Below are 14,020 nucleotides of genomic sequence, written 5' to 3'. Positions count from 1 at the left end.
ACATCTCCTTTTTTGATGTGCAAGGAGGACCTATTCAGTTGTAAACAACCGTTCTTAAAAGTGTATTTTTTGATGCTGAAACAAATACACTATGATGCCTCCTAACTCAATCATACAATCAAGACAGTTACTGGTTATGACTGAATGTGTTTCACAGGTATCACTTTCACTTTTAAACTTACAGACAGCCATACTGTTTCTGATGTTTTTTTTTTTTTTTTTTTTTTTTAAAAAAAAAAGATTAACAGGTTCCATACCCTTCATGTTTTCTATTGTTGCCTTCATCACAGTTATGCACCTCTTGTCCTGCGGTCTGAGTGACCCACCATTCCTCTTTAATTTTCCCCAACATAGCCCTCACTACTCCCCAAGCTGTGTAGAACAGTGGATTGACACTGCAGAGAGATGACATATATGTACACCCAGCAGTGCCCTCATTTTTGTGTCCAGATGGTCAGTGGTACACCATGCTCAGTCAGTGAAAAGCTGTTAAACAAAGTGCAAGCAAGTGCAGGTATGCCCTTTCAACATCAAAAAATGGTTCAAATGGCTCTGAGCACTATGGGACTCAACTGCTGTGGTCATAAGTCCCCTAGAACTTAGAACTACTTAAACCTAACTAACCTAAGGACATCACACACATCCATGCCCGAGGCAGGATTCGAACCTGCGATCATAGCGGTCGCACGGTTCCAGACTGAAGCGCCTTTAACCGCGTGGCCACACTGGCCGGCTATCAACATCACAAGGTGCAATACCAGCATGTGAGTGAGTTCAAATGGGGAAGAATGATTAGTCTCTGGGAAACAGGTTTGTCGTGCTGTGACATTGCAGCACATTCAAGGTACACTGCCATGATAATGATGTGTGTATGTGGAACTAGTGAATAGGAGAAAGTACACTATGAGTGGGTACTGGACTACACAATGTGACCACAACATGGGACATCCATCATGTTGTTGGCATGACACAACCATCAGAACAGCTTTATCAACAGTGTTGGTTCAGTGTTGGAGAACTGTAATAGTTGTGGACATGTGTGTGTTGGCTGGTTGCTGTTGTCTGGTGTGGGGTGGACTGGTGAAATGAAAAACATTGTATCACCTTCCACTGATCAGAAGCCAACATTGCATCAGACTGCAATGAGTCCCACTTCAATATGTCCTACAGTTGACTGAGTCTACAGAAACAGTTTAGCATAATTACTTATGTGAGTTACATGTATGCTCATTTATTCCACTTGCCTGGACATTGTCCTTGATGGGGTGCATGCAATATGAGATATGCATAAATAAGTTAATATCATGTGGAGTTTCAAAGTACACAAACCATATATTGTGACATGGTTTGAGTTACATTTTATGTTTACATATTTTTATTTCCTTCTTCTCATTATTACTTACTAAATAAGTTGACCTTGTAGCAACTCAACAGACAACTTCTATCTGCAGGTGTGCGATGTCCCCTCGGCCAACAGTATAAATTTTGTGGTAATCCTTGTGTTCGATCCTGCTTTGACTTGGCACAGTCACTTGCTGATTGTGGCCCACGAGACTGTGTTGAGGGCTGCAACTGTCCTGAAGGAGAGGCTTTGGGTCCGGGTGGTACCTGCATTCCTATTCCACAGTGTCCATGCCTCAGTGGCTCCACTGAGGTTCTTGCTGGAAGTTCTGAAGTCAGAATCAATGATCAAGGTGGCTATGAATTCTGGTAAGTACCAATGCTAAATGTTGTATTTGTTAACATTAACTCTGATGTTTAACAATTTCATGACTGTAATTGTAGGTAACATTATCCACAATCTGAGAGTTGGTTTCTACACTATAATGTGTTATTAGGTATGATCCTATGGGGACCTATAATTTAATGTGCACTCTAAACCATAGCACAAGTTAGCATTTTTCACATTAATAAATCATACTACATTCTGGAAAACAAATGTAGGTGTGACTATGGATTTAACCTCACATCTTCCGATTTGTGACCTGACACTTACTTAGTGAGCCAAACTTAACTGATTTCTCTTAACCATTAAAATTATTTAATGATGATTCAGAACAAACCACCGGTCACCCCCTAAGACAAACAGCTAATCCAAGTGTACAGCTTGGGAAGGATGGATACATATCAGCACCAACCAGTGAGCTTTCCAACTGTTATTCTTGTTCACAAGAGAAAGGAAGTCTTTGCAATTGTAAATACTTACATACTCTGTTCTAATTTGTAAAATCAGCCAAGCAGCTTTCAGATGAAAAAATAAAAAATAAAAATAAAAATAAATAAAAAAAAAAGACCAGAACAGGGTCTCTGATTTCCTCAGCTGTTTTGGCAAATAGCTGGAACTTATACTGAAACATCAGTTCACAGATCAATGGTTTATTTTCATATTCAGTGGATGTGTTCCTTTAGAGGTGGCAAAACATATAGAAGCTTAATGATTAGATGGGGTTATGAAAAAGGTAACATAAAAATGTTTTGGTTTTGGAGGTGTAAGTAACTGTCACTAGCTGTATAAAATCAATATTTCTGCCACAATTTCCATGACCTTCATCAGCCCAACTAATGAAGAAGACTGATTCCTCAATTATTTTTTGAATGGTTGGATCATTCAAAAAAATTCTTAGCAACTGTGAAGCCAGATAAAAAGAAAGTCATTAAAAAAACAAAAAACAAAAAAAACACATAGCTCCATTAGTAGACACAGAGGAAGGCAACGACAACTGTGGCAAAAATGTCAGTTTTATCCATTCAGTGACAATTATGTTATGTGGCATAGCTCCATGACTGGAGAAATTTTATGTCTACCGACTCCACCTGTGGAAGTCTATGCACATACATTATGAGGAAGTTGTAACTAAAAATGTTACTTTTCACTGTAATTTGGAAAAAAATTCTAGGGGGCTAGAGTCACCAGGAAAGCAATGAAGTGAGGATATTTGGGATTTCTCTCACTGTGCACAAGGACACAAAATGCCTTGTGAACAATAAGACAAGTTCTGTTTTACGAGGTACATTCAAGTTCTAAGGCCTCCGATTTTTTTTCTAATTAACTACTCACCCGAAATCGATGAAACTGGCATTACTTCTCGACGTAATCGCCCTGCAGACGTACACATTTTTCACAACACTGATGCCATGATTCCATGGCAGCGGCAAAGGCTTCTTTAGGAGTCTGTTTTGACCACTGGAAAATCGCTGAGGCAATAGCAGCACGGCTGGTGAATGTGCGGCCACGGAGAGTGTCTTTCATTGTTGGAAAAAGCCAAAAGTCACTAGGAGCCAGGTCAGGTGATTAGGGAGCATGAGGAATCACTACAAAGTTGTTATCATGAAGAAACTGTTGCGTAACGTTAGCTCGATGTGCGGGTGCGTTGTCTTGGTGAAACAGCACACGCGCAGCCCTTCCCGGGCGTTTTTGTTGCAGTGCAGGAAGGAATTGGTTCTTCAAAACATTTTCGTAGGATGCACCTGTTACCATAGAGCCCTTTGGGATGCAATGGGTAAGGATTACGCCCTCGCTGTCCCAGAATATGGACACCATCATTTTTTCAGCACTGGCGGTTACCCGAAATTTTTTGGTGGCGATGAATCTGTATGCTTCCATTGAGCTGACTGGCACTTTGTTTCTGGTTTGAAAAATGGCATCCACGTCTCATCCATTGTCACAACCGACGAAAAGAAAGTCCCATTTCTGCTGTCATTGCGTGTCAACATTGCTTGGCAACATGTCACACGAGCAGCCGTGTGGTCGTCCGTGAGCATTCGTGGCACCCACCTGGATGACACTTTTCGCATTTTCAGGTCGTCATGCAGGATTGTGTGCACAGAACCCACAGAAATGCCAACTCTGGAGGCCATCTGTTCAACAGTCATTCGGCGATCCACCAAAACAATTCTCTCCACTTTCTCGATCATGTCGTCAGACCGGCTTGTGCAAGCCCGAGGTTGTTTCGGTTTGTCGTCACACGATGTTCTGCCTTCATTAAACTGTCGCACCCACGAATGCACTTTCGACACATCCATAACTCCATCACCACATGTCTCCTTCAACTGTCGATGAATTTCAATTGGTTTCACACCACACAAATTCAGAAAACGAATGATTGCACGCTGTTCAAGTAAGGAAAACGTCGCCATTTTAAGTATTTAAAACAGTTCTCATTCTCGCCGCTGGCGGTAAAATTCCATCTGCCGTACGGTGCTGCCATCTCTGGGATGTATTGACAATGAACGCGGCCTCATTTTAAAACAATGCTCATGTTTATATCTCTTTCCAGTCCAGAGAAAAAAAATCGGAGGCCTTAGAACTTGAATGCACCTCGTACACTGCTAATAACATTTGGTAGTCAGACATCTACCACTTTCATAAACTCCACAAGCATGTCTATTCCATCTTCAGATATGCCTCATGAATGTGACACTTTGTATGAACTCACAAGAAGTAATGCAACAGAGTCAAATCTAATGAATGTGTGTGATGTGCTGATGGGCTGCCACCCACCTTAGCTCGAATTGTTCATTCTGGTGACTGGTCAGCAGGTGCAAAATGAGGTTGTGCAGTGTGTTGAAATGACAGGTCGTGCTGAATATTTATGGCAGATCAAGTGGGAACACCAGAAATCTCTCCTGCTGGCAAATATGGTTCACTGCACTCTCCAGGTAAGGTGAGACATTATCGGATCACATGATCATCCAGAAACATTGCCCTCCATTGACTCTTTATCATTCCTGAAAGGCATAAGTACACTTAGCAGGCAGATACTTCCCAACTTAAATATACCTTTTAACATTATTTTAAAGTGCCTTTCCTGGCTGATTTTCATCCACATATGAAGGGAATGTACATTTAAAAATGGGATTCCTCCATCCATTCTTGCAGAAACTGTGGGTAGAACTGGACTTGTGGTACAAATAGTGTTGTGGTCTACAGTTTCTTTTTCTGCTAATTGTGATCCATGGGGAGTTTTTGTGCTAAAGCTTGACTACTCATCAGCGTCTCATTTTCAACTATGTAGTATACAGGTGCTCCAAAACTGACAGTTTGCTGCCACTTTGGACCACCACAGTTGATCTTGGTGGTGATTAATATGTCCATTTACTGGATTGTTTTAAAGATAAAACCACTTCAGCTGTAACTACTTTATTTATAAGTGTGACTGCTTTTGCAGAATTTTAGCTGCATCATTAGGTGCAATTAAATCAAGTCATGTTCTGATCAAAAAAGAGAATTGGATGACCCAGCATTCACTGTCAGTAATTTTTCACTATGTAGTGCACATGTAGAGTATAGAATGCTCCTGTCATACGCTCGTGTGATACCAGTACCTGGTGAGTTAACAGGACCCCATATATTAGAAAAAGTGTTAAAAAAGCAGCTGAATATGATCATCTATGGCATTATGTAAAATTAAGCAACAGCAATCCCTCATTTACCACTGCGAGCACATGCACTGGATCTGTACTAACAGGCATTGTGTCAAGACAGAAATCTTCATTTGCTGTCTGTTGACACACATCCAGTGCATGCACTTGCAGTGGTAAATGAGGGACTGGCACTGCTTAATTTTACATAATACCATAGATGATTATATATGGCCGGTTTTTGAACACTTTTTCGGTATATGGGATCCTGTTAGCTCACCAGGTCACTGGTACTCCTGATACCATGGTAGTGTTCCACATTATTTTATGATATTTTATAATTGAAATTAGCTATCATACTGACAAACTGCTAACTAAGAACACTGTGTCATCACATTTTCTTTTTTGATTGCAATATGACTTGTTTTAATTGCACCTGATGCAGCTAAAATGCTGCAAAACTGCTCAAGCTTATGAATAAATTACTTGCAGCTGAAACGGTTTTATCTTCAAAATTATATATCCAGGCTGTGGCTGCACTGAATATAAAGTCTTCTGCATTTACTGGATGAACTGACAGATACTGCCAAAGAAGATGTCCAATGATGTCTGTTGTTGTGGAATGGCCCTCCCAATACATTTTCCTTTGCTGAACTCTAATACAATTCTCCAACATATTCCACAAAAGTGTAGTTAGTCATATTCAACAGCATAGGTTTGCTGTTTGTATTATAGTTCCATATAACCATTGGATTTGTCATACTGGACATGATGTAGTGTCCAGCTTTTGGCCCTCTATATCTCCAGACCTGACACACATGGATTTCCTTTTATGGGATTACATGAAAGACCTTGTGTGTTTGCCTCCAATGCCTTAAAATACACATGTCTAATGCATTCACTTCCGTTACTCCAAATATGCTCCAGAATATATGTTATGAAATGAATTATTGCTTAGATGTTGTTCTTGTGACCAATGGGAGTCATATAGAACACTTAAAAGCATGTTAAAATACAGAACATGGTTTTACATTGTCTTTAATTCGTATCGATGTAGAACTAAGCATTACGTAATTACAGATGTTTATAAATATTATATTCATTTTGAATTGTCATGTGAATCTTGGACTCCTTGCTAGTGATAATATGCATTTTGACATCTGTTGTTTGATGTTGTTAAACAAAATTCTCCTTCTCATCCAATTTCTAACTGGGCATCCTAAATGGATATTTAAAACTAAAAACTTGTTTCCATGAAGATGTTTTTTCTTCCTTAAAAAAAAGGAAGAACAATCATCACATGTACTGTTTACAGTTTTCCACTTCTCTCTCTGTCATAACATATTCACGCAAATGGACCTTATATTATCCACAGTAGAAATGCTCTCTGTCATAGCATATTCACGCAAATGGACCTTATATTATGCACAGTAGAAACTCATGTGAAGTAATGTGGAATATTTTTAGTTATTTTTCAAAATGTGGTTCTAGACAAATTCTGTTGTTGCTTTCTGCTGATAGCTTGCAGGAGATGTTTATAGCTAAATACAGAATCCCTTTTTGTTTTATGTAAACTGTTTAGAATTCTTGTCTTTTGGCATTGATTACAATAATCTAAAATATATTTATTTTGGGAGCTGCTAATCTCATGAAAGTGTCTACTAGGTGTTCCTACACTACCTTTAGAAAGTCTTATAATGTGTAAAGGCCACTGGGCAGTTAATAGTTTGAATGGGAACTTATGCATACACAACCACAACAAATGTGTAAATTAGTGTGTTCCACTCCCCCATGTTTCTTGTATGAAAGACTGGTAGTTATTTTGTTGTAACCTTGGTAATATCATCTAACTTAAGTGATAACAGTGCTCTATGGTAACCTTTTCTTGTAGTAATACAACATGATATGGAAAGTCAGTTGAAGAGAAGATGTAGTGTATATGTAATGCATTAATGTGCTACTTTAGGTTATACTTTGGCACTAAATCTGCATCTGTATCCTGCAGACCACAGTGAAGTGGATGGCAGAGGGTACTCCCAGTGGAACCAGTTATTAATGCTTATTCCCCTTTCAATTGTGTATTGCGCATGGGAAGACTGATTGCTTAAATGGCTCTATAATTAGTTTAATCTTGTCTTTGTGGTCCCTATGGGAGTGACAAGTAGGGGGCTGTACTATATTCATAGATTCACTTAAAGCAGATTCTTGAAACTTTGTAAGTAGGCTTTTGTGGGATTGTTTGTGTTTATCATCAAGCATCTGCATTATCTGCCAGTCCAGATATTTCAGCATCCCTGTGATGCCTTTCCATGTGTTAAAAAACCTGTAACCATTTGTGCTGCCCTTCTTTGTAGATGTTCAGTATCCTATGGTGGTCCTATTTTGTACAAGTGCTGCACACTTGAACAATATTCTAGGGTGTATCACACAAGTGTGCACTGGAACTGCATTAATTAGTTATTTCTCAAATATACTATCAGAGTAACACAAAATTACTTTGATGTTTCATCAAACGTATATGGGAATGTTGATCTCAAGTTTCTTCCCTGTAATATGGAAATCACACATCTGCAGACATAGGTTCCTACTGAAATGATTACTACCCCATGTCCTCTAAATATCTCAGGAGTTCGTGAGAATGGTTTAGCATCATAATGCATGTCCCATCAGATATTCCTTACGAAATTTATTCTAGCACAAAATGAGCTTGTATTTCTTGTTAGCATAATACATGTTCCAAAATTTTGATTAAGTAAGTCCTTGAATGATATGTAATGCCTTTCAGCTCCTTCTGCACCCATCTCCCTACTCTATGGCTCCTACCCCTGTGGTCATCCCTGCTGCAAGATCTGCCCTATGCACCCTTCTACCAGCATTTATACCAGCCCTGTAACTGACAAAACATATACTATCAAAGGGAGAGCCACCTGTGGAATGACACATGTCGTATACCAACTGTTGTGTAAACACTGCCACCAATGAGTGGGTGGTGGTAGAGGTTGTATACGGGCAACACACAATATCGTGTTAGGGAGCATGCTCTACAACATGACAGTCATGACCTTGGTGCATGGTTCACCACATGTGCCATCCAAATTCTTACTCCACGCACCAGTTTCTCAGAACTCCACAGGCTGGAACTGGCACTACAACATGTTCTTGGTTCTTCCAACTCATCTGGCCTAATTTGCATTAATTTCTTAGGTCTCAGTATTTCTTCATAGTAACTATTCCTTTCTTCACACCCTTTTAGTTTTCTACATCTTTCGTTTACTAACCTGTCTGTTTTTCGCCACCCCCTGTCACCTTTATCACATACAGTGCACTTAACTGTTTGCTCTTATTACTAAGTGCACAATGTTTTAGCAGTAATCTCTCTCATGCATATTACCCTATCTTCCACCTTTCCAGATCTCACCCACTGTAGTCCTACAATCAGGTTTTCCTTCTCATCCTGTCTGGTAGGTCTTCCCTGAACCGGGGTCCTGGATGACTTTCCCAAACTCTACCCCTTTTTCTAAATCTCAGCAGTCATTTTCCTCCTCCCTTTTCCTTCGCCTTCAACCCTTCTGCCAGGAGGAGGAGCCATTGACTGCAGTTAGCAACCTACCACCACTTGGTCAGTAGATTTTTTTGTTTTTAATCTATCCAGTTACTATGGACCAGAAAATGTAGCATCTGTTTTTGGCAAAATTCACATCTACTTTCTCTGTAAATGATTAGATTCACAAATTTAAATGGTTATCACACTACATGAGTGAAGACAAACAAATTATTAGTGCTTTGAAATTGACTGTAAAAAAAAGTGCTGATTGGGAACTTCTTGACCAGAATGTTTGCTTTTTTAAAAACTTTTACATCTTTTTCTTCTGAAATTGGCCTTTATTTTCTTCGTTTGGCTGTAGTTAAACTATCAAAAATGATTGTTCTGTTGAAAAACAGCAGCATTTTCCTGCCAGTTAAGTTTAATGTGTCTCCAGTATAAGGTGCTTCTGGACATTATTTCTCTTTTCCCACATAATTTGAAGATCAAAAAATCTGCAGACTACTAATTTTGACATTCATTGGCATTCGTAGATCTGCGAGCCATGCTTGACAATGCTACAGATAGAACATACAAGGCACTTAGCATAGTAGTAGAACCGAGCATAGAGCCACTCGATTTTAACATTAGGGAAGAATTTTGGCGCCATTGAAAAAGAATCTCAGATTTTGTTTTCCAGTCGCTATAGCGCAGAAGGCAGGTGCTGCGGGCTATTGTTGCAGATGGCCACTAGCGTAAATAGCCAAGAATTTTGACCATCACAGGAGAAGAAGCAGTGCGGGGAAACAAACCCGCCTCCAATTTGCTGGGCAGCAGCCTACAGCAGAACTGACACATTGTCACAGGGATTTCCAATCTTTTCTGGTGGTGTGAGCCGTAATCGAAATCTGTGATGGACCACGATTAGTTGCTTCACTTATTTCAAAGTAAGAAAAGAAAACAGGCAACACACTACACAAAACATTTGGGGATGGCTACTGCGTAGTTATTGTTGAAGTCAGCATAGTATTGTTAATGAATGTAGTGCAGTCCTGACCTCTAGTGGTACAAAATGCAACTACAGTGCAAAACATCCGTCACATAATTTGCCACTTTAAAATTTTCTACATTATACTATTTTTAGAGATTTAGTTAACAAACAAACATATGCATGGCGTCTGTCTTATAAAATGCTTGGTTCCACGGCAAAGTACTACCTGTATTTTAAACAAACCATTCAGCTGTCCACAACTGGCATGGCACCAGATCATTGAGTGAATTGATACATTGTTGTGTTCGTACATTTTATTTTGCAAGTAGGTTGTGCACATTATCTTTCCAAATTGGGCTTCCCCAGATGATGTACAATGCCGGTAACTGCCTATATTTTTGATGCTGTGTATGCAGAAAATAAAGCTACTTGAAACTATCTCTGATAAATAACTGATATCGATACAGTTCACTATGAAACAGCATCTATTAAGTAATTTTGCGTTTTCACATTTTAAGGCAGAATTTGCATATATTTCACATTTATCGCAAAATACAAATTGTTCTGATCCCTACCAATTACTTTTGTTTGTTGTAACTGTTTTTTAAGTAAAGAATTCGTGCATAGCGGTGTGCTAGCTTTCAGCAGAACATCTTGCAAATAGTTTGATCTCTCATGCTAAATTACTGTGCTTTGATCAGAAAATATCTTCTTCACTTCCATTTTCTCAAAAACATTTCCTGTTGTCTTGTGATGAAGCATTGGAACTAATGGATACAGGTTTGAACCCCACTGCTTTTCATTATGATGAAAATATACACTGATGAGCCAAAGCATTATATCACTGCCCACACTGAGATTGAATGCCACCAGATGCCATTGCAGGCTCTTAACGTTGTACCAAAAGTATGTAAGTACAGTACAGATGAATGGGGAATCATTCCAGCAATCATAAGGGTTGCACATGGGGAAATTCCATGACATTAGCTACTTTGAAAGAGGCCAGATTGTTACCTGTGATATCTAAGAAATTGTGACACTAGTTGGCTGTTCCATGCCACTGCCTTAAGCATATGCAGAAAGTGGTTGAAGGATGGTGAAACTAGAGTAGGCAACAAGGTGTTGGATGTTTGTAGTTCATCACAGGAAGTTCAGATCATAGACTTGACCGCTCTTTAAAGCAGGGTAGACAGTGATCAGTGGCAAGATATGATGAGAAAGTACAATGCTATTACAAGCGTATGTATTTCAGAGCACACAGTTTGGCTTGTGTTGTTGAACGTGGTGCATTGAGACTGGACTGTGAATCAGTGGAAGTGTATCTTCTGGTCAGATTAACTGTATTCTATATTGCACCAGGTTAGTGGTCATTTGTTGATAAGCTAAAACATCCACTGCACCATGGATTCAGCCTGGTGGGAGCAACAAGGCTAGAATTGTGCTGGAGTGGTTTGAGTAGAATGAGCGTGAGCTTACATCAATGTTTTGGGCACAAACTTTGCCCTTCTGAACCAGCTAACCAGCTGGAACATACCTTCTGTGCTACCAGGAGCCAACTTTGTACCCATAAACCAGTGGCCCATACTGTACAATAATTGTGTGACCTGGATGCAGGCATCTGGTGCACATGCTTCCAGAGGACTTTTCAAATCCATGCTACACAGATTAACTGCTGTATTTTGTTTGTTTGTTTGTTCCAAGGATGGGCCAATGAGTTATTAAGCAGGTGGTCATACTGTTTTAACTGATCAATGTACTCACTGTATTTCCGTAACAAGACAAGGTTCCAGACTGTACAGTTTTCCATGCAGAAGATCTTACAGTTTGTGCAGCACTGGCATGAAAGAACATGGCCACATGTTTACATTTGAGCAGAGAAAACAGATTTTATTATTCAGTCTGTAGTTATATTATCATGTTCAAGGATGCTGTTTTCAAATATCTCATGCTAAACATGTTATAACATGCGAGTTTTTGCTTAGGTCAGATGCAATAAATAGTTATTAAATCTTACAGGAAAAAACTGTAGTGTCATCGTTTATGTAAAATGTTAATTTTATGTAATCATGCAAAAAACATTCTGCTCTTATTCTCTTTGCCATACATTGTATATTATTTTGATTTATTATATTCTTATTAATTTAAATCTCATGGGTTTTGTACATTGTGGCTTCCAATGTTTATTTTTAGGGTTTGTACTGAAAAATGACCAATAATTTTTGTTGCACTGTATATTCTTCATCAAACTGTGTTTTTATTTCTTGATATTGACAATATTTTTCTATATCTGTATGAAAAAATACTTACATACTAATTTGGCCACACAACCCACATTTGGTCTTTGGATAAATGTATGACTTAAACACATCAGCCTTTACATGACTTCCTTATCCTTATGACGTGTTCTTTATTTGGCTCATGTGACTTTAATATGGGATTTATTTTATTGTATACATGTGCTGCAGTGATGAACCAGTGATGACAGTCTATAAATCGATGAGAAATCCATGATTTAATCTAATAATGTTTATGGAGGCAAAGCACTATACAGCAAATAGAAGTGGCATGGAACTCTTGCTGCCTAGCTCAGGGAATGTCTCCCACCCATTTTCCTGACCATCAGAATTCCCATTTCCAGTTGCACTCTTCCTTTCACAAAGATAGCCCAATTGTTCATTCAAATTCCACCAAGCCATACAACCCACCATCTTAGTCCTGTAAAACAACACTGCTCATCCACAAACATCCATGAAATACCTCTACTCCCTCTGTACATCAGTTTTGCTGTGTGAGACCAAATGCCTACTTCTCATTTCCTGAACAGTCTCTTAAATTCTTGTTGCTTATATCTGTTAATCCCTTTTTCAGTTTGGCAAGTTATGAAAACTTGCAGTTTCATGTAGGACTGTTATATCATAAAGGCTAATGAAGTGTGAAGTACTAATTTGTTAATGTCCTAAATTACTTCATCTGAATTCTAAGCTAGTTTCTTTGAATAAGCTACAGCCATTTTTTCTCCATCCATGTCTAACCAACCAAGTGATCCATCCATAATAACCATGTCATCAATAAGATATTAAACTCCAACTCTCTCAATTTTCTGTTAATGTTATGTATTGTATGATGTAGCACTAATTAAATAATCAGCATTGTTAGTTTTTATAATAATTGTCAGTTTAATGCACCGAACCGCTTAATAATGAATGTGTTTTCATCAGTGAGTGTTCTGCTGCAAAATGGTCATGTCGACCTGCAACACCAGAAGAGCAAAAACAACATGGTAATCTAACTGCAAGCCTAAAGAAATGCCGAGCTGACCTTGGTGAGGAATTTAAGATGTGTTCTCCCACAGAAGTCCGTACTTGTAAGGTATGTATTAAAATTACAAGGATATTTTGAAACCATACTTGGAATTAATTTCTGTAATATGATTTTCTGACCTGCTTTTATGACAAGACTTGACCATTGAATATCATGTAGGTTTGCCTTAATGCTTGTTGTTCAAGTACATTGGTAACATAAAAATAAAAATAAATTATAAGTTTTGTCTCATTGTTCTTTGTTATTGAAGTGATAACAGGAATAACAAGGGAACTATGGTAATGTAAAAAAGAAAGAAAAAGAAGTAAATGAAGAGATAAGCTCTGTAAAATTATGTATTCAGTAAAGAAGATGTCTAGGAAGAACTATAAAAATGTTAATTTTGGTACAAACTGATATAAAGAATTTGTTAAACAGCTACTAGCCACCAAACTGATGTATCTCTAGTATATTTATGAGGATAAGAAGGCGTTGGCGATCACTTCTTTGCTTTTTCTGCATTATATACTATTTAGTGCAATACTACCTTAAATGATAGACAGTTCCTTGCAACCTTTTCACAGTAGGGCAGTGTGAACTAAAAATATAGTGAAAAGTGAAAGATTCAAGAAGTGTCACAGAGCCTTCTTATACATGGTGACACAGAAAAATGCGAGCATTTCCCAATCCAATAAAACTAGAAGTGATGAAGGAAAGAAATTGCATTCATAGTAATTGAAACCTTACAACTTTGCCATTTATGAAACATTAGTGGCGTTTATCATTTTTTAAGAATTATGTCCTTAAGATGGTGTCCTCCTGTATGAATACACTCGTGATTCTAC

General features: G+C 38.4%; 1 protein-coding gene across 1 annotated transcript in view; it reads left to right on the top strand.

Annotated features, from left to right (window-relative positions):
• The window catches only part of LOC126175921 (hemocytin), a 486,280-nt gene that overhangs the window by 158,058 nt on the left and 314,202 nt on the right, over window positions 1-14,020 (top strand). The window contains exons 21-22 of the mRNA XM_049922991.1: window positions 1,452-1,710; window positions 13,094-13,244. Coding sequence (XP_049778948.1) covers window positions 1,452-1,710; window positions 13,094-13,244 — 410 coding nt within the window. The remainder of the gene's footprint in view (window positions 1-1,451; window positions 1,711-13,093; window positions 13,245-14,020) is intronic.

The sequence above is a fragment of the Schistocerca cancellata genome, chromosome 3 (assembly GCF_023864275.1).
Source record: "Schistocerca cancellata isolate TAMUIC-IGC-003103 chromosome 3, iqSchCanc2.1, whole genome shotgun sequence".
Lineage (NCBI taxonomy): Eukaryota > Metazoa > Arthropoda > Insecta > Orthoptera > Acrididae > Schistocerca > Schistocerca cancellata.
This window is presented reverse-complemented; position numbering and strand designations above follow the sequence as displayed.